The 18,171-nt window shown below is 46.1% G+C and overlaps 1 protein-coding gene across 2 annotated transcripts in view; it reads left to right on the top strand.

Moving 5' to 3' along the window:
- The window catches only part of LOC410609 (disintegrin and metalloproteinase domain-containing protein 10-like), a 31,895-nt gene that overhangs the window by 2,943 nt on the left and 10,781 nt on the right, over positions 1-18,171 (top strand). Inside the window, exons 3-5 of one of the 2 annotated variants that reach the window (XM_026445397.1) lie at positions 1,837-2,448; positions 4,049-4,199; positions 9,919-10,037. In XM_026445397.1, coding sequence (XP_026301182.1) covers positions 2,193-2,448; positions 4,049-4,199; positions 9,919-10,037 — 526 coding nt within the window. In that variant the 5' untranslated portion in view covers positions 1,837-2,192. The remainder of the gene's footprint in view (positions 1-1,836; positions 2,449-4,048; positions 4,200-9,918; positions 10,038-18,171) is intronic. The other variant, XM_026445398.1, reaches the window with a different exon arrangement.

Consider the following 18,171-nt stretch of genomic DNA (forward strand, 5'->3'; position numbering starts at 1 on the left):
AACGAAGCTCGCTCTGAATCGCGTCGCAGGAGAGATTCTGGCTTCTCTCTGGTGTGGGTGAAACCGTGGCCGGTTTACCGCTACGCCCGACACACGTACCCTCGTTTCGTCCAATTGGACCGCGTTGGTCGCGTATTCCCGCTAATAATGGCCAATTGATACGTTATCGCGACCGATTGCATACGAATATCCACGGTATTAAATATATTTGCTGCGTGGACGGAGGTTGGCGCGTGTTCGCCGGCAAATCCGCGAGCCGATGCTCGTTCGTCCCATTGTTCTTTGCACACCGGGGGCGGCGTGCATTCACCAAGGAGGGGGGGGACGGAGAGAGGGAAAGCAACGTAACGCGTACGTGGGACGATTATCATTCGCGGATCGTCGGCCGAGAGAACGACGAGCGGAATAGCGCGAGACAATTTTGCAAATTGTCACCGGAGAGACGCGGCACGAATTCTCCTCCCTCGCCATCTTCCACCTTCTTCGCCACGCGTTCTCCTCTTTTTTCTCCCTCCCTCCCTTTCCATCCACGCGAGAGAATTTGTCCCCGGGATGCGACGTGCACCGGGATGATAAAGCGGGCCGCGTTCCATCAACCACGGATGGATGGAGTAGCGGATAAAAGAAGAAATATCGAGTAAAAATGCGAGCGTTTGTAAATATTTCGAGGGAGGTGAGACAGATGATTCGTCGATCGGAAACGCGGTTTTCGTTTCGCTCCGTCGTTTTTAGCTCATCCCCGCGCTTTAAGGATTCACACCCTGCGAATAACAGGGCTTTCGCTCGCGGGAAGAACGAGGATATAGGGTAGAGAAGGGAGTAGAGAAAAAAGAAGGGAGAGAGAGAGAGAAAGCTTTGAGGGAGAAGGAAGTAGGAAAACCCCCACCCTCCCTCCCGGTTGGAGCAAACTGCTCGTTTTGGTTGCACGGTTACGGTGTTATTCAATACGCGTCGCGACACCAAAGAAACGGATATAAAAATGGAAAAATCAACACGTCACGCGTCGAACACGGTGAACGAGCGACAGACTAGATATCGTTTTCCCATTGCTCGCGCTGAAGTTTGCCACGACAAGCTACGATGGACAAGTAGCAAGTCGTGCTACTCCGCTACTGTATGATGGACATGCAAAATGTTCTACCATCACGCACGGTATTTTTTTTTTTCCAATGTATCGCTTTTCTCTATTCGTTTCAAATGGATATAAATTTTCTTTTGAGCATCTTCTGTATGGATTATTATTCCACGATCTTTACCAAGAAGATTCCAATTACTTACCCGGAATACTTTTTAGAGTAGAGCAATTCATCTTTCGAAACGTATCGGTGAAATAGTCGCTCGATGATCGGTGGATGAAATAGTGTATTCGTATTCATCGACTAGTTTGTTGGAGAGGCTGATGGAGATACAAGGTCTGGGAAGGAGGCTCAACATTGACGATGATTTATCGCACAAGTTGGCCATCGCGGCTTTCCACACGCTCACCCCTCCTCGAGCAAATTTTTCGAGGAACAACTTCTCGAGGAGACGTTTAAAGAATTGCCTTCCTTATCCCCTCTTCGTTTCGCGCCGTCAATTTTCCCTTTATTCCTTTATTAACGGTCACTTGTAAAAATCACTCATCCGTGACACCCTCCCCCTTTTTAACCCCTTCGTGCCGAACCGGTTAAAACAAATCGGTATCGGATTCTCCTCGCAACGGAGGATCCTCTCCGCGCGTGTAGGAATGAAGGATAAAGTCGGGGCAAAGTTGTATCGGATTCTCGGCGATTGCGAAAGCCTATTCGAAAAATTAATCTCGTTCCTGTCGGGCGATTCTTTTTTTCTCTTTTTCAGGGACAGGATCGATCGAGAGGGCGGAGAGGAGGTGCCGATCGTAGGAGTCGAGGGGGAAAAGGTTGAAAGCGTGGGAGGAGGGTCGAAAGGTTGAGCGATCCGCGGAGGAGGAAGAAGAGAAAGAGGACGTGGCGGAAGCACGTTCGCTGGCGGTGGAAGAGGAAGAGGAAGAGGAAGAGGAGGAGGAGGAGGAGGGAGAGGGAGAGAAAGAAGATCGAAAAAGGGAAGGAGACGGTGGTCGAGGGAGGAAGAGAGATGAGCCTGGTGGGTGACTGGCAAAGTGCGGTGGTCGGCTGCTCGACGAAAGGCAGATAGCGCCATTAGTTATTGCTGGGCCGGAGAACGTCGTCGAGCCGATGCGCGCTACGGCCCTGGCCGTTGACGAAGAAGGGGAAGAGGAGGAGGGGGAGGAGGAGGAGGAGGAGGAGGCGGCGGAGGGAGGAGAGGGAGGAGAGGAGGAGAGGAAGGGGGCCCAAAGGGCCGCGATGCATCGCTTCGGACCTAGGCAACGTTATCCCCGAATCGGAGAATCCCTGACTTTCCTTCTGTCGCTCGGTTGCCTTCTGATCGTCGCCGTTGCCTCGCCTCTTCATCCCGCGCCACCGCACAGAGGTGAGTCACGTTCAATTTCGAATTGCTTTCATCGAATCTCTCGCTTCCCCCATTCACCGCACGTTAAATCCTCGTTAATTTCCCAGTTCATTAACAACTCTTTGATGCGTATATACATATATCGTGTTTTCGATTTTGGATCGAAAATCCCTTCCTTTATCCTATTTTCGCGCTTTATTTACCGACTACAATCAGCGTTTGCCCTTTTAAACAAGCTACTATCCTAATTATACCCATTACTCGAGAGGTCAAACGGCCACCGTTGTTGTGCAGCAAGGATCCCCGCGCACTTTGCATAACCGGTGTTTTCCCTATGTATTTGCTTTAACCGTAAGCGTAACTAGGATCAGTTTCGATTAGAGATAACGTCAAAGGGGAGGGGGCGAGTCACGTTTCAGACGATTTTTCTTCTATCTCTGATCGCGAATTAGCTACCCTCCCCCCGATAACGCGACGAGGATAGAAGCGCGCACAGGGAGAAATAGAGAGAGAGAGAGAGAGAGCGGAGGAGCGTGGAAAATGAGGTTGCCGGTCGGGACAGACCCGGGAACCTATTCTCGATGGGAAAATCCGATACAAAGTGTCCGTTAGAGGGTGGTTGGATTGCAATCCGCCGCGGGCCAACGCATCGATAACGAGCCACGGTAATTAGATTATTGGAAGGTGTTGCGTAAGCTGTAAGCCGATGCGGCTTGGAGAACGCCACGAGGTGCCGTTAAACTACGCTCGATTCGAGAACGCAACGCTTCAACGGTAGACACACGTACACACGTACGTACACACGCATATATATATACCGCTTTGTTTCCCCTCCGAGTCTTGTCCTTTGTTCTTGATCGGTACTTACCGGTTCAACAATGGAAACACGACTCCGAATGGCACTCTGATTGCAAGTGCACTCCTTACCTCTTTCTTGATCCCTATCTTCGATGTATCGCGTACCCCGATGTATCGACTGAGAAGCAAAACATTTCCTCGTTCTATTCGTTGGAAATCTGAGTTAGCCTTTTCCCTAAGAGGATTTCCAGAGTTGAGAGCTTCTCGAACGAGAGTCCTTTCCGTCAAATCTCTCTCTCTCTTTCTCGCATACGGTTGACGAGAAGATCTTTCTCTTGTAGAGTCAAGGTGAGGAGCGATCTGACCGGTCGATTTATCTTTTTTATTAGAGGAGAGGTCTAATTTTCAAGATTAATCCGATCAAGAAAGATATGCGCGCGAACTTCTCCACCGGAGAGGGCAAAGTCGTACCTCTCATTCGTGAAAACGAATCTGACGAAATTCTCACCGGTATCTCCGCCCCCGTCGCAATAGCGAAAGTCCAGAAGTTTCGGGTTTTGCAAGATCTCCTCGCAGTTTCTCCTTGTCGTTCCTTCGAACTTGTGCGTTGGTTGCGAGGCGAGAGAAAGAGAGATCGTTCCTTTTAACGGGCCATTCCTCATCCGATATTTCACGTTCGCAACGTGGAATTCACGGATCAATCCACTCTTACTGATCTTTGCAGACACAATTTCACTGCTTTTTCTTTTTTTCTCTCTCTACAAACCAACTAACCAAAGAATCGTCATATTTATATATATATATATAAATATATTTGTTCCAGGTATCACGCACGGTTCTTACATCGGTTATTACGAGGTGGCCTCCTATGATACCGCGGCCTTGAGACAACATCGTAACCGGATGCGCCGCGATGTCTCCAACGATGTGGTCGACAATCAGCCTTTGCTGCTGCAGTTGAAAGCGCTCGACAAGTGAGTTCTTTTTCCCCCTTTCCCCGTTTCCCCAAGTAAAAGTAACTACTACTACTACTATTGTGCGCGCTAGACTACGTGCGCGCCGGGTCACGACACATTTTTCCCGGGCAAATTGCAAACGCGAAATGAACACGACATTAAAAGATTCTTTAACGAATTACCGTGCCAGCCACGACCACGGAGTTTTTCCTTTCCTTCGGATCAAAGAGAGACAAGGCGGCCCATTTTTGCTCGCAACGGTAACCCCTTCTTAAATCCTCGCCATTACCAACGTGTCTCGTCGTGAATTTTTCTTTTTTCTTTTTTTCATAACGCTTAAAGCGAGTATACCGGGTTTTAGGGCAGGAGAATCTCATCCAGGGAAGAATAATTCCCTTAGGAAAGGAAAGAGTTCTTTTTTTTTCTATGGGAAAGTACGTGGTTCTTTGGAGAAGATTTTCACCTTGTATTGGAATTCCTGTTCCCTACGTTCGAAGTAGACAACCGTCTGGTCAGGTCGATAGACCTAGAATAACCAATTAAGGTCGAGGTTCGTCGGTTAGTGTTGCGCCCTCGAACGTAATTTAAATAGGATGATGATTCGGGTTCGGGGAGGGGATAAGTTTCGTCGAGTTGGCCGAGAATAAAAAAAAAGAAAAAAAAGAAAGGAAGGAAAAGGATTTTGCACGCGTTACTACGATTTCATCGTCTCGTCATCGCTCGGAATTTTTATGTTGCGTTCTCGCGCGGCATAGTTTGCTCGATCGATTTTCACGAATATCTTGGAAGAATAAAATTTGAGAGTGAATTGGAAAATTATTATTATTTTTTTTTTTTTCTTATTTTTCATCGAGCAATTTTTAGATACGCGAGTAGATAAGCGATAAGAGGATATATTCTTGATAAACTGACAAACGACATCGGCGAAAAATAAATCGGCGTTGAAAATGTCTGCGAATCTGCAGACTCTTAAAAATCTGCTAGTATCAAGATGCACGGGCAAAGAGTGGATTAACAGAGTTAGTTGACTACTACGGAATAGTTGGCATTATATCAAGCCTGGAAAACAAAGCTTTCCTGACATTTGGAAGCGATACAACGCGGAGATAATAGAATTCCCTTTTGTTTCCACAAAATTACGTTATATTTGCTTTCCTGAATTTCTCTTAAATGAAATTAATTACAAAACCGGACAATATAAATTTTCCAGCGTAAACGTCGCGAAAGGAGAGGGAGAGGTAGAAGCCTCGAGAAAACGGATTTATACAATCTTATCTCGGATAGGAATAAATTTCAAAATTTTCGAAATGACAATTAAAATGTCGTTAACGGGTAATCGCTTTGCCAATTAATTCCCCTCGCTATTATATCGGATCCCCTCGCTCGATTCTTTTCTCTTTTTTTCCCTTTTTTTCTCTTTTTTACAAATCCATCAAATCCGTTATATAGATCAACAGCTTTAATTTTCGTTGTCGCGCGAGCAATTGGAATGAAAACACGTCTGCAACGGTAAAATTTCTTTCTCGAATGAAAATAAACTTCTGCAAAGTCCAAACTTATATATATATAGAATTGAACTAATAAAAGCGACAGATCTTGATCCAACAAAGTCTATCCGAGAAGGGGACTCGCGATCGTGAGCCGCGATCAAACAACAGTAACTGGAAAGTCAACGGGATATACCGAGGCACGGAACAAGCAAGAGCAAGCAATTAGACGATACTCGATTTTTTTCTTTCTCTCTCTCTCTTCTTCCAATTCTAATCGCGTTTTCATCGTTCGAACCGTAGCTCTCCTCGAATCCGTCCCATTCGCGCATTTCTTCTTTCCATAAATTCCGACTTCAAACCAGTTCTCTCGAATCACTTCTTATCCTCCGCCCCGAAAAGACCAATTACCAGCTGCTCGATCGCTTAATAGCAATTACCAAGATCTGTTTACCGCCGCGTCGAAGAGGGGAGGATAAAAAAAATCGTAGCAGAGAGAGAGAGAGAGAGCTTTGATCTCCGCTCCGAATGGAGGCAAAACCAGCCCGACGGTTGTCCAACGGTTAATTAAATTTCAGTCGCGAAGGACGCGCTCGGGCAGAAACGAAATTGCCTTTCGTCATGAATTCGATCCGTTTTCGGGCCCCACCCACCCACGCGCCTCCCCCTCCCCACACAGCTTCGCTCGAGTTTCGCATAGCCCGCGTGCCTCGCACACTCGCCTCTTTGTCCGCGTACCACGCGACAAACCGGTTTCCTCCTTGCTTCCCTCCTTCTTCCTCTTTCGTTCAGCGAGAGTTTGCGCGAAAATTCTCCTCTTTCTCTCTCTCGAGGAAAGGGAATCGAAAGGAGAATAACCGAGGAGTTAACGTGGGCGTCTCTCGTCGTCTCTTTATGTAAATCGGTCGAATTCACTGCAAGCAATAAAATGTAAAGCAGTGAGTGTAGGTAGATAGAGTATGTGGAGGGGGGAGGCTTTTCCCTCCATGTCGTGCCAACCGTTGTCGTACTTCCTCTTTTTCTTCCCCTTCGTGTTTTCACCCATCCCAGTTGCGCACCTGGCACAAACTGGCAAGATAATGGGATGGGGATCGGATGGATTGCGCACCCCCTTTTCCTACGCGTTCTTTTTTCGCGCGTTCGATTTGAAAAAACTCATTGTCCATCCTGTCCTCCTCGGTTTATCGTCGGGCACATGCACCTCCTTTGTACGCGAGATTGTATTTCGAACGCGAGACGAGCGATTGATTGGCAAAGTTTTCAACTATTGCGCGCCAATCATCGATTATTATTATTATTAATCGGCGGATTTTTCCCGCCAATTCTTCCTCTCGTATTTTCTTTATCGAAGTAAAAAATCCATAAAAAAAGTTCGATCGAGCCAATATCAAGCTAATCATCGTTTATTATTATTATCAATCGGCGGATTTTTCCCGCCAATTCTTTCCCTCGTATTTCCTTTATCGAAGTAAAAAATCCATAAAAAAAGTTCGATCGAGCCAATATCGATCCAATGATCGTTTATCATTATTATCAATCGGCGGATTTTTCCCGCCAATTCTTCCCCTCGTATTTCCTTTATCGAAAGTAAAAAATCTGTAAAAAAAGCTCGATCGAGGCAACATCGAGCCAATCATCGTTTATTATTATTATCAATCGGCGGATTTTTCCCGCCAATTCTTCCCCTCTTGATTCTACTATATTTCCTTTATCGAAGTAAAAAAATCCGTAAAAAAAGCTCGATCGAGGCAACATCGAGCGAAGCGTAATTCGAGAATCGAGAATCCAGTTATTTTAATAATGCACAAGTTCAATCCGCGGAGCATCACCCTGTATAATCGCATTCGCTATATAGCCGAATATAGCAGAGCAGACGTGAATGGACGAGATCCAGTTTTCCCGCGCGTGGGCACAGGTTGTATTCGATCGGCTCGCGTCTGGTCACCGCGACGGACGCGAAACGGAAATAGGGGAAGTTTTGCACGCGCTTTGGAGGAGATCCAAAAGTCAAACGGTATTTTTTTTCTTTTGCGATGCATCCATCGTCAACGAGATGCTTTATCAATTAATCGAAACGAAATGAAATTGTATCGATATGATGGAGAAAAAGAGAGAGAAAGAGTGGAATAAAGAAGCAAAGAAAATTCATTTGTTTTTTTCCAAGCTTTTATTACACGTGAGGAATAAATAAATAAAGAGAGAGAGAGAGAGAGGCATTATTAGATTTGGTCGGTAGAAAATCGGATTGGCGGATGTCTCTGTTATTGGGATTCGTTACAGGGGGATTCGGTCGAGTGTTTTCGGCCGACGGTTTTAAAAAGTTTATGAGAGATCTGCTGTTGCTCTGCTGGGATTACCAGAGGCCAGAGCTGCTGACTTTTCAGAAGTGTCCGAGCGAGATAAGCTCGGCCTTGCTCTCGCGGATAAGTTGCCGCGTTAATAAATCGCTTCCTATCGGATGAATAACTTGAAGGAATCAATCGATCACCGAACGAGATCCAAAAAAGGAATTGCAAGATAAATCGATCCTTCCTTTTCGAAATCGGTTTTTCGAGCAGTCCCTTCTGCGAATCTCTTAAACAATTTCGCCAATTTGGCGGAACAAAAGCTTGGTCCCCGCGAAAGGGAAGGAGGAGGTTCACTCCCCTCCTATCGGAAATAGCTATCGAGGCAAGGAGAATAATTGCGGAGAGACGCGGCGGGTACAAGGATCCGCGACTAATTGTTGCTCTTCCGTTGATACCTCGCGCAATGCCGTCTCGTACCTCGTTTCTTTATGGTAATGCGCCGTATTAAATTCTTTTCGCCAGACAAAGGAGCAAAGGATCCTACCTATCTATCTACCTCTCCCTCTCTTTCTCTCTCTCTCTCCTTCTCCCGATTGTGTGTAGAACATCGGAGAGAACTTCAAACGAAATCTCGTTCCTCCGCGATAATTCTACGAATTATTCCACGAATCTATAAAAACCGGCGAAATTGTAGGATTATAATTTCTAATTATTACTTTCTCTCGTTTTTTTCAAACCCGAATCTCCGTTTTTCTTCTCTCTTTCCCAATTTTGTATTTTTTTTTATTTTTTTTTTTTGATTTTCGCGTATCGTTCGATACACCGGATTGCAATCTTGTTAGCAAGGATAATTCGATAATCCTCCTTCATCCCTCCGTTATTTTTTTTTTTCCAACAACCGACAACTTTGGGATAATCGAATATTTCGCCCGGCCTACGCGTATCTCGAATAATCCTGGCTCGCTGCGAATTTAATTAAACCTAATCCATTTACCCCCCCCCCCGTATCCGGGATTATTCCATCGCGCACTCGTTCGCGTATCGTTCGCAACGCGCAATCCCGCTTCAATGTCACGCGTCCAAAATCCTTTCCCCGTTTCTAAATTCAATATTACCACCCGTTATTAGAACCCGCCTCGCCTCGCGGACCCGTCGGGCTCGCATCCTCGGCCTTGCGTTCGAATCGAGTGAAAAGGCCTCTGCTCGCGTCATCGTCCAGGAATCGCTGAATCACATCGGGAGATTCAACGTCGCGAGATTTCTCTTCCGATTACTTATCGAGCCACCATGGAGATCACGGACAGGAGAGGAGAGGAGATTGATCCTTGGAGGAAGGGGATTTCGACGATGACAGGTTCGACGGACAATCGTCTCGAGTGCGGGGTTAAACGGATAATCGCAAAGTCGAAATGTTATTCGGTTGCTTGGAAGGTTTCCGTGATTCGTTCCTCCGAGCGATACTCCTTGGAGTCCCGTAGGAAAGGATTTGTCGGATTCCGCGTTCACGGAAATCCCGGGGATGCGGAGGAATCGTCGCAGGAATTCGTAAGAGAAATGTCAATTTCTAGGGGCGCTTAGTTTCTCGCGAAACTAAAGTTTCCTACGTAAGGACAAAGGTGCAAAGGTCGCTCTGTAATGTTACATTGCACTGAGTCATAAACTTTCAATTGTTCGTACGCGTCTAATTTCGCTACGAGAGAGAGAGAATGGATGAAACGAATGGGATTCTCCTCGGCTCGCATCGGCTACGTTTCTATTAAAATACGGGTAATTAATAGGCGAATATGCCGATCAATAATTCGTTCCACGCCCTTGCTTCGAAAGAAAGGATGTGCACGTAGAAAGAGGATGGATGAGAGAGGAGAGGAGAGGATGTCGTGATTTTATTTTTTTTTCCTTTTCGAAGTATTAGAATATAATTACACGTTGTTATTCTCGTAACCGATAATTTCCTGTTCCCAGACAATGGACATTACGGTTGGTTCGAGACAGGAGCCTGTTCAGCCAGGACGCGACGTTCGAGAACACGAACGGCCCCATCGACTTCGACGCGTCGCACTCTTACGTGGGCACAGTGTTGGGTGAGTTTTTCTCCACCGATTTCTTTCCTTCGCGTATTCCAAATACAGCGATACAGAAATTTGAATCCCGATGGAATCGTTTACCGCGCGAAAATAGATTTTTCCACCGGCCTTTGAAGTTTTTCGACAACGTCCACGCTCTGCACGTCGTGCCAAAAAGAGAGAGGCAGAGAGAGTGACTATACATCTACGTGCAGAGGCTCGATATAATAAAGATAAAGAGCAGAGGGGAAAAGAGTGAACGAGAAAGGGTTCGAAATGATCGACGCGTGGAAAAATGGGACGAGAGATTTTTAAAAATTGACTTTTTAATTCTAATACGCGCAATAGAAGAAAAGAAAGAAAAAAGTTGGAAAAGTCAGAAAGGCTGCTCCATCGGTGTTGAACGCGTACACAACACGTATATTCCTTTTCGCGGTGTGTGCGTGTCTCGCTTCAAACGTTGCTGCGTTTTCGACAACCCGATCCGATCAACGCGGATATATCTCTCCCTCCCTCTCTCTCGCTTTTTGCTCTCTGGAATTTCGTTCGTTCCCCGGACAAAAGCGAGTTTCGCAGACAGAGACAGAGAGAGAGAGAATGGCAATGAAGAAAAAAAGCAGCGAAAAGCTCCGGCTATGTATAAATCGCCGGAGGTCCCGAAGATAATTTAGATTTATCTTCCCCTCCCTCCGTTCTTCTTGGGCGGAATAAATCATCAAAGGCTGGGAAAATAGCGAAAGAAAGGAAAAGCCGCCGGAGGGGGAGTTTGTTGGCTGGTCACCGAACCGACGCAGTTCATGTTGACGTCCCTCGACGGAACACGCATAATCCTCGCCGAGAATCTCATTTTTCGATCGTCGTCCACGGTGCCGAGCTCGTTTGGAAACAGGCCAGATACGAGGTGTAGCGTTGGAAGAGGAGGCAAGAAGAAAAGAAGTTGCGTTTCCATCAATGTAACGTTACTCGTCGAATTCCCTCCTTTCGTTCCTCGAGTCGCGAATTTCCACCAGTCGAACAGCAATTACTCTCTCTCTGTCTCTCTCTGTCTCTCATCCTCCATTATCCTCCATCTCGATAACTCGGGGAGGAGAATCGACAGATTCTGTTGGATTGGGAGGGAGGAGGAGGCAATTCTTCCGCGTAAGCGTACGATTACGTAAAATCGATGCGTTTCGAGGACGTTTAACGAGCATCATTACCGTCGAATCCACCAAGTGGAACAATACCGGTGATTTATCCAGGGAAAGGGGAGGGAAGGGGAAGCTCGGGAAGTTTGCGTAGCCGCGTCTCCTAATTCCGCGGAATATACACGGTGGATACGCAAAGTTTTCATCGTAATCACGCCACTCGTGGCGCGCGATTGTTAGGCCAGGTGCCGCGTCGAGGCGGGGCCTTTAAGCTGGTCGAGTCGCGGAAATTTATTCCATTGTCGTGTAACACGGCCGCGAGGAAGGAAGGAAGGAAGGAAGGAAGGTCTTTTTCGAGGTTGATAAGGAATGAAAATAATCGCGCAGTTCCCTCCAGAAGGGAATCTTGGATAACAATTAGTCGCGAAAAGTGGTAAATTTCGTTAACCCCGACGCGATACGCAAAGAGTGCAGGAATATCTGTTTCCAGTTCCACGTACTGGAAACTCGAGTAAGCGGATAGTCGACAGGGAGCGTATGCGAGCGACGGTATAATTTCGTACACCGAATGAGTTCGAACTGGTCTAACCGCAACTTCGCCACCGCTCGAAACTTGATCGCGTGTATAACGCCGCCGATCGACGTTTCTCACCGAACTTCAATCCGGAAACCGTCCTTGTACTCTTAATAATTCGCCTAACTTGTTGAGTCCCTGTACTCGTCTTCCACGCGGATCCCGTCGAGGGAGGTTTTTCCGATAAAAATGAAAGAGAGAAAGGAATTTTTGAATTAAATTAATACGATAGAAATCTTAGAATCTTAATAACTATGGATCTCTTTTGTGTTCCTTTTTTTTTTGTTCCGCAAAGCGGACGAGTTATTTTTAACTCGAAATCCAAGAGGCAATCCGGTTACGCAGTAATTTCCGTTTCCAGGAATAAACCAACTCAATTATCCCTAGGTGTTCCTCCTCGGTGCGCAGCAAGCGCAATTACGAGTTAGAGGACGGAAAACGGAGCATCGTCTTCGATGATCGAAGATAAATCGCGAGATTACGTGCTGGATGAAAAAGGCGAGTTGAAAATGCGTTCCTTCCGCCGTTGAAAATTGGTCGGCTCGAATTAGCGGTGCGACGCGCGTTTTCGTTCAACTAAGCCGCGTCGATCGATAAAGGGAGACGACGTGTAATCGTGGCATGTTCGTTACAATGAGAAATGAATAACGGTGCGAGCCGTAAAGGTTTCGTGAAATTGTAATCGAGTCGCGGCCCGTAACGGATAATCGAGTGGGGGATAGCCGCTGTAATTGGGAGGCGCGAATAAAGAGGCGAAACGATGGCGCGTACACGCGTCATGCGCGACGCGTTACAATGGGCGAGCATAATTGCTCGAATGATAAAACGATTAAATTAACTTGACTTTTCCGATCGAAGCGGCCTCGATCGGAGCGCGGGAGCGCATCAGTTGGGCGCAACGGTGCGGGATAACCCCGTATCACTGATAATCCGATTACCGATTAAACTTGCCTAATTGACGGTGTACCCGTGTGTAATTGCGCCGCCCGATTTCCAGCCCGCGATAATGGGCCGAATCTTCCGATCATGCGTGGCAAATCGCTCAGAAAATTCCGTCCGAATATCCCATCTTCGATGCACTCGAAATAATCGCGTTCGTAAATTCATCGTGTCGTTCCATCCACGATTTATCGCGTTTATTATATATTTCTTTTCTTTTGTTAATCGGAGAAAAGTTAATTTTCGTGGAGGACGAAATTATCATCGTGTAAATCAAACAATGGTTTCCGAGAGAGAGGCACGATTATTGGAAACGAATATAAAAACTCGCTTTTGAGCGAGGACGCTTTTCACTAGGGATTAGATTTTTTATTTTCCTTATTTTTTTTTTTTTTTTTTTTCCCAACCAGTCGATTAATTTTGTGTAACGCCTAACTCGCTCAAAACAAGGGAGAGGAGATGGGGGATGCAGGTCGGTCGGTCTGCTGGCCGGTCGCCAGTGTTCTACCGTATTCATAACCGGCGCGGCCCTGTTCTCGCTTCGAAGCTTTTCACACTCGAGGGTTACAAATTATAGGGAGCGAAAATGGCCGGAGATAAAATGTGTACTTAACGTCCCGCTACTTAGGGTAATTAAGCCGGGATTTAAGGATGACACTCCTCGAAGAAACTTATCGTATATTTTCGGGCCCATTCCATTATACATATATATATACAATAATCTCCATAGAATCCTGGAAAATTGAGATCAACGATACGAGAATCGGTTAATTAAACGTCAGATTGATGATTTAAATCATCAACGTCACCGCTCAGAGATCCAATTCAAGTTCCGATCGACGCGCCTTCGATTTTCTCTTCGCTTGCGAATTTCCCGAAACCGATCCACCGATCGGGAAGCATCGGTACGCCCTTCCCTTTCTCTATCCCCTCGCGGAGGCGCGCACACCGGCCGCGAGTGTTTCATTAACGGCTTTGCATTAATTATCGCGGCAGTGATAAATAATTGGCGTTACATCGTTAACGCGGTACTCCACCAGTAATCGAATAATTCTCCGCCGGATGTGTGCGTAAGCCGGATTTCATACACGTCCCCCCATTTCGCGAAAAAAAATTGATGTGCGAAAGAAAATTGATATATGCGGAGGGAAAAGGATAAAATTATCCTTCCTCAAGACGCGCACGGAAGCGGAACTCGCGCGCATTACTTTTTTTCTCCCTTCTCCCCCCTTCCAGGTTCGTTAATTGCACGGAACAAAGGATGGGCGAGGGGAGGGGGCGAGCGGCCCGTTTCGCTCGTAGGACAATCGAATTAATTAACGCCCGATCCTGGATTATGACTAATTAAAAGGAATTATAGGGAGCGTGAAACGGAGAGTGTAAAAATATGTGTGTGTATATGTATATGTACGATGGAGGAACGAGATGGGAAGAAGAGAGAAGGGGGGTTTTAAAGGATAATCGAAAGGGAGGCGCGATGATTCAAATCAATGCATCGACGATTGGTCGTAATTCGATTGTTAATCGATAGAACAAGCATTCGTGGAGCGTATTCTCGGCGCACGCGTTGTTGTTTGCCGCGCAATTGTTCGAGTTTTCGTGATTCCTCGCGCGGACCGGTTCCTCCGTTAAGTTAACCGCCCCCCTCCCCCGATTAAATTAGATTTTCCCGACGATAACGAGCGGCACAGCAGCTTGAAAAAGGGGCTGTTTGCCTCCTTTGCTCTCTCCCTTTCCTTTTTTTTTACCCTTCTTCCGTTTCCTTTCCTTTACTTTCGTTTCTCTTCCTTCGTTTCGTGCCTATTTTACTTTTGAAGTCTCACGTTTCTCTCTCTTTATCTTTTTCTACTTATCTTTTGCTTCTCTTTCTTTTTCCTTTTATTCTTCGCCACGAATGAAATCAAATTAGACCGGATTCCAATAATTCGTATTTAGCCCCCCTTCCCTTAGAGTAAGAATATTTTCTCGGTGCCCCTAATTGGAGGAGAAAGGGGATGATTATTCTTTCCCCGCGGAGTTTACGGACCGATCCCGACTTCGACTCGGGAACAAGCCGTCCAGGACGATTTAATTAAAGCCGCGCTAAAACCGGAATCGGAATAATAACGAATTTCTCGTCGAATCGAATCGAGAGGGAAAAGGAACGATCGATTGTATTTTCCCTTCCGTGTCTCGAATAGAATCCCTCGTAACCCGACGTAAATTTCTCATTCGAGAACGAAATCTAACTGTTTCAATCTTGGAAATCACTTTCAATTTATATCTATATATATATATATATATATAGGGCGAAGTCAAAATCCGAATATTTCCGATCTTATTCCGTGACATTACACGAATAAATAAATCGCGACGAATAATAAATACAAAGTCGAGCGACACACTCGAATATCTTAATAGAATTTCGTAGATCGATGATAATAATACTTGACGCCAATCTTTCCTCCCCTCGTTCCCAATTAACTTAAAATTAGACGTATTTCTCCGGGAGGATGTTCTTCCGTTCCGTGACACGCTATATCAGAGAGAGAAAGACTCGTCTGATTCTTTCCGCCACCTTCTTCTCGACATCTTCTAATCACCCTCGAATCGAAACGAATTAACCGGACTCCTTTCCAACTTACTTACTTACTTACTTACTTACTTACTTGGCCGCGAGAATATCTTTCTCGCCCCCGAGAAATAGGTCAATTATCGGGAAGGGTGGAGAGTTCGCGGGTGATTTCGCGAACAAACCGATACCGGCGTGGAAACAGCAGACGCTCGATCTCTCTCGAGGGAGGGAAAGGGAGACGCGCGAGCGAGAGGAAAGGACAAAGTTTCTACGACGTGGTTCATAGCCGAACGACAAAACTTTTCTAAGGATTCGACTGGTTATCCTTGAAACAATTCCCGCACCGTGTTCTTTCTGCGTTCGCATCCTGCGTACGTTTTCTCTCTCTCTCTCTCTCTTTTCGTCCCTATTCTCTCGCTGATTATGCGCCGTTGCACAATATTATCGTTTATCTTGCACTTTCAGCGATGAAACAACGGCGGCGGAGCGCTCTCGAATTCGTTTCTCGCTCCGGAGACAACGCGGATATATATAGAGAGAGAGAGAGTATTGTTTGTATTATGTAGTAAAGCAAATTCTCTTGGTTTTCTTCCCAAGAGTCGGCTCCCGTCCCCTTGTCACCGATTTCTCTTTTTTTTCTCTCTTTCAACTCGAGCTTGTTACGTTCAGTTACGCGGATCGTGGAAATAATTTCGGAGAACTGTTAAATATCTCTCCTTCCCGATCTTTATTTAACGAAAGGAGAGAGATCTCGATCCAATGACTTCTCCCCATCTCTGATTTCTCTCGCAATTTCTCGTCTCCCTTGGAAGACAGGGCTGCGTTCTCGAATCGTCGATTATACTTGGAAGTTGGCGCGTTCTCGAATCGAGGAATTATTCGTCGAAGGCCGATGCGATCATCGAGCGAGGCGAAAATTGGATCGAATTAGTCCCGGTTGGAAACAAAAAAATAATCGAAGGAAGGGAGGGAGGGAGGGAGGGAGGGCACTCAACGACGAGAGAGGATCTTTTCCTTTGATTTCTTCCTCCTCCTCCTTCTGCCCTCCTGGTCCCCGGGAGAGTTCCATTTCGCCGCCCTTCTCCCCCGTCATTTTCGAAGCGGCGATAAAAAGAAAGTAGTCGATACCCTCGAGTCGAGGGGCGCCGATGAGTCGATGCCTTTTCCACGCTCGCAAGAGCGGCAACGTGTCAGCCGCTCGATAGCCAACCACCGATCGAGTTATGGTACCGCTTCCTGTTGATCCCTCCATTTCTTCCTCCTCCTTCTTCCCTCCCCACTTATTCTTAAGAAGTTTTTGCGTAACTCCCCCCCCCCCCTCCGTAATTGAATTGAAAGAGAAGACTTAGGTATCGTGATTTTAAGACTTCTTATACAGCGTCTAAGTCCGTCCGTGCTAAATTTAACTTGCAACTTAACGGCCAAACTCCTGTGTATCTCCTGTTCAATTTTAATTTTAATTTCAACTTGGACGAGATAGGAAAACCTTTTAGCCGAGATTCCATGTAATATACATGGACGGTATTCTTTTTTTCTACAATTTCAAAAATAAATCTTTAGTAACAGGTTTTATTTTCCATTTCATATCGATATCGATTCCGGTGGAAGGAATTTGTCAATTGTGTATATTTTTGGATATATTTTGTATCGCGAATGGAATAGATTAACGCGAGTTAAAGTACGAGGGAGGGGGAATATGGAATAGGAGGTGGAAGAATGGAATAGAACGATCACTAGAAAACTTTGGACGCAACCTTGGTCCGTGCTTATGGTAAAACGTGCTTTTTATTCGAAACCGTTCAGGCAATTTTCCCACTTACGTGGTGGAAGAGGAATGGCCCGTATCGACCGTATCGTTTGCAGTCGACACGCGTATCGACCACCGATTCGCGATACAAACCGAATTAAATGACGGACCGTATTCTTTGTCGGCTTTATCCCTCCCCCTCTGTCTTCCCTCTACTCCCTCCACGTCTGTCGTTATTCTTCCTCGCGGTATCCCTTTAGATCGCGTGTCCACCTATCCGTTATTTTTCCGCGAAAAAAAAAAGAAAAGAAAGGAAAACGCGGCGTGGTATCGACTGTGTGTAAATCGAGCGATCAGTCCAGTCCATAGAATCGGGAGAGAAAGGACTCGCGAGACTTAACGATATCGTTTCATAAACCGTCTCGTGCGCGGCATCGTTCGTTTTAAATGGATTTCGCCGTGGTGGAACAATCGGTGCATATGTGTGTGTATATGTGTGTGCCTTGCCAAAGTTCAATATGCGGTCCCTGAAAAAGCGAAAAACAAAATATATGTATAAAGGAGAGAGAGAGAGAGAGAGAAGGGAGATCAAACCAAACGACAGGGTTCCATCCAGCGTGTCCTCTTTCCCTACGTGGTTGGTAAAAAAATAGAGGGAGAGAAAGAGACTCTCTCTTCTATGCAAAGAGGTTGGTATAGAAAAAGAGAGAGAGAGAAAAATTTTCCCCCCGCGAGTGTATCGCGAGCTAATGAGCATTCCCTTCCTCTTTTTTTTTTCCTCCTTCTCTCTCCTCTCTTTCTCCTGTTTCTCTCCCACCTTTTCTCGCTCAATTGCCGACATTCAAGGGGGAATTTTCGATTCTCGCTTAAATGGTAATTTCATCCGGTCTCGTAGTTCCGCGTCGGGAGGCTAGATCGTTTGAGAGAAGCGGAGTGAGAGAGAGAGAACCCTTTGTTCAATCGTTTCCTTTGTTCGACGAGGGAGGAGGAGGAGGAGGAGGAGGAGGGTATCGATTAGCATGAGGGGTGAATTTCGCCTGTCCCCCGTCGAGGGGATTTAAAACACTTAATTGCAGGGAAAAATGCTTGGGATAATTCGTTTCGTATTTTTTTTTTTTTTTCCCCCTTTCGCCCGCCACGTGGATCGAGAGGAGATTCGAAGGAATTTCGTGCAATCGAACTCGATTAACTCCTTCCCCCCCCCTCGATCG

This window comes from Apis mellifera, linkage group LG15 (assembly GCF_003254395.2).
Source record: "Apis mellifera strain DH4 linkage group LG15, Amel_HAv3.1, whole genome shotgun sequence".
In the NCBI taxonomy this organism is placed as follows: Eukaryota; Metazoa; Arthropoda; class Insecta; order Hymenoptera; family Apidae; genus Apis; species Apis mellifera.